The 910-nt window shown below is 31.6% G+C and overlaps 1 protein-coding gene across 1 annotated transcript in view; it reads right to left on the reverse strand.

Annotated features, from left to right (window-relative positions):
• Positions 1 to 454: 454 nt before the first annotated feature.
• The window catches only part of LOC106883498 (uncharacterized), a gene marked incomplete at both ends in the record, with an annotated part of 1,314 nt that continues 858 nt past the window's right edge, over positions 455 to 910 (reverse strand). Inside the window, one exon of the mRNA XM_052978280.1 lies at positions 455 to 749. Coding sequence (XP_052834240.1) covers positions 455 to 749 — 295 coding nt within the window. The remainder of the gene's footprint in view (positions 750 to 910) is intronic.

Raw genomic sequence — 910 nt, forward strand, 5'->3', positions numbered from 1 at the left:
ACAGTCACAAATACAATAACAAGTACCAGTACAGGTACAAGTACAATAACAAGTAGAAGTACAATAACAAGTACAAGGACATGTAAAATAACAAGTACAAGTAAATGTACAAGGACAAGTGCAAGAACAAGCACAAGTACAAGAACAAGAACGTGAGCAAGAACAGGAACAAGAAGAAAAAGAAGAACAGGAACAAGAACAAGTACAAGAACAATTACAGGTACAATATAAGTACAAGTACAAATACTGGTACACATACAGGTATATGTACAGGTACAGGTATAGGTACAAATACAGGTACATGCACGGGTAGAAGTACAGGTACAAGTACGGGTACAATGACAAGTACAGGACAATGACAAGTACAAGACAATGATAAGTACAAGTACAGGTACAAATACAAGTACAAGTACAATAACAATGCATGTACAAGAACAATAAAAAATACGTATACCATAACAAGTATAACAAGTACAATAACAAGTACAATAACATATACATGTGCAATAACAATTACAAGTACAATAAGAAGTACAACAAGTACAAGTACGATAACAAGTACAAATACAATAACAAGTACAGGTACAAGTACAATAACAAGTACAATTACATGTACAAATACAATAAGAAGTACAATTACAATAACAAGCACAAGTACAATAGCAAGTACGAGTACAATAACAAGTAAAAGTACTATAACTAATATGATAACAATTACAAGTACAATAACAAGTAAAGTAAAATCACAACTATAAGTACAATAACATATACAAGTACAATAACAAGTGCAAGTATAATAAAAAGCACAAGTATAATAACAAATACAAGAACAAGTACAATAACAGGTGCAAGTACAAGTATGTGTGTTGCAAACAACTTGCACATGCAAGTGCTACCAGTCAAGAATTCC

Source organism: Octopus bimaculoides, unplaced genomic scaffold (assembly GCF_001194135.2).
Source record: "Octopus bimaculoides isolate UCB-OBI-ISO-001 unplaced genomic scaffold, ASM119413v2 Scaffold_310641, whole genome shotgun sequence".
In the NCBI taxonomy this organism is placed as follows: domain Eukaryota; kingdom Metazoa; phylum Mollusca; class Cephalopoda; order Octopoda; family Octopodidae; genus Octopus; species Octopus bimaculoides.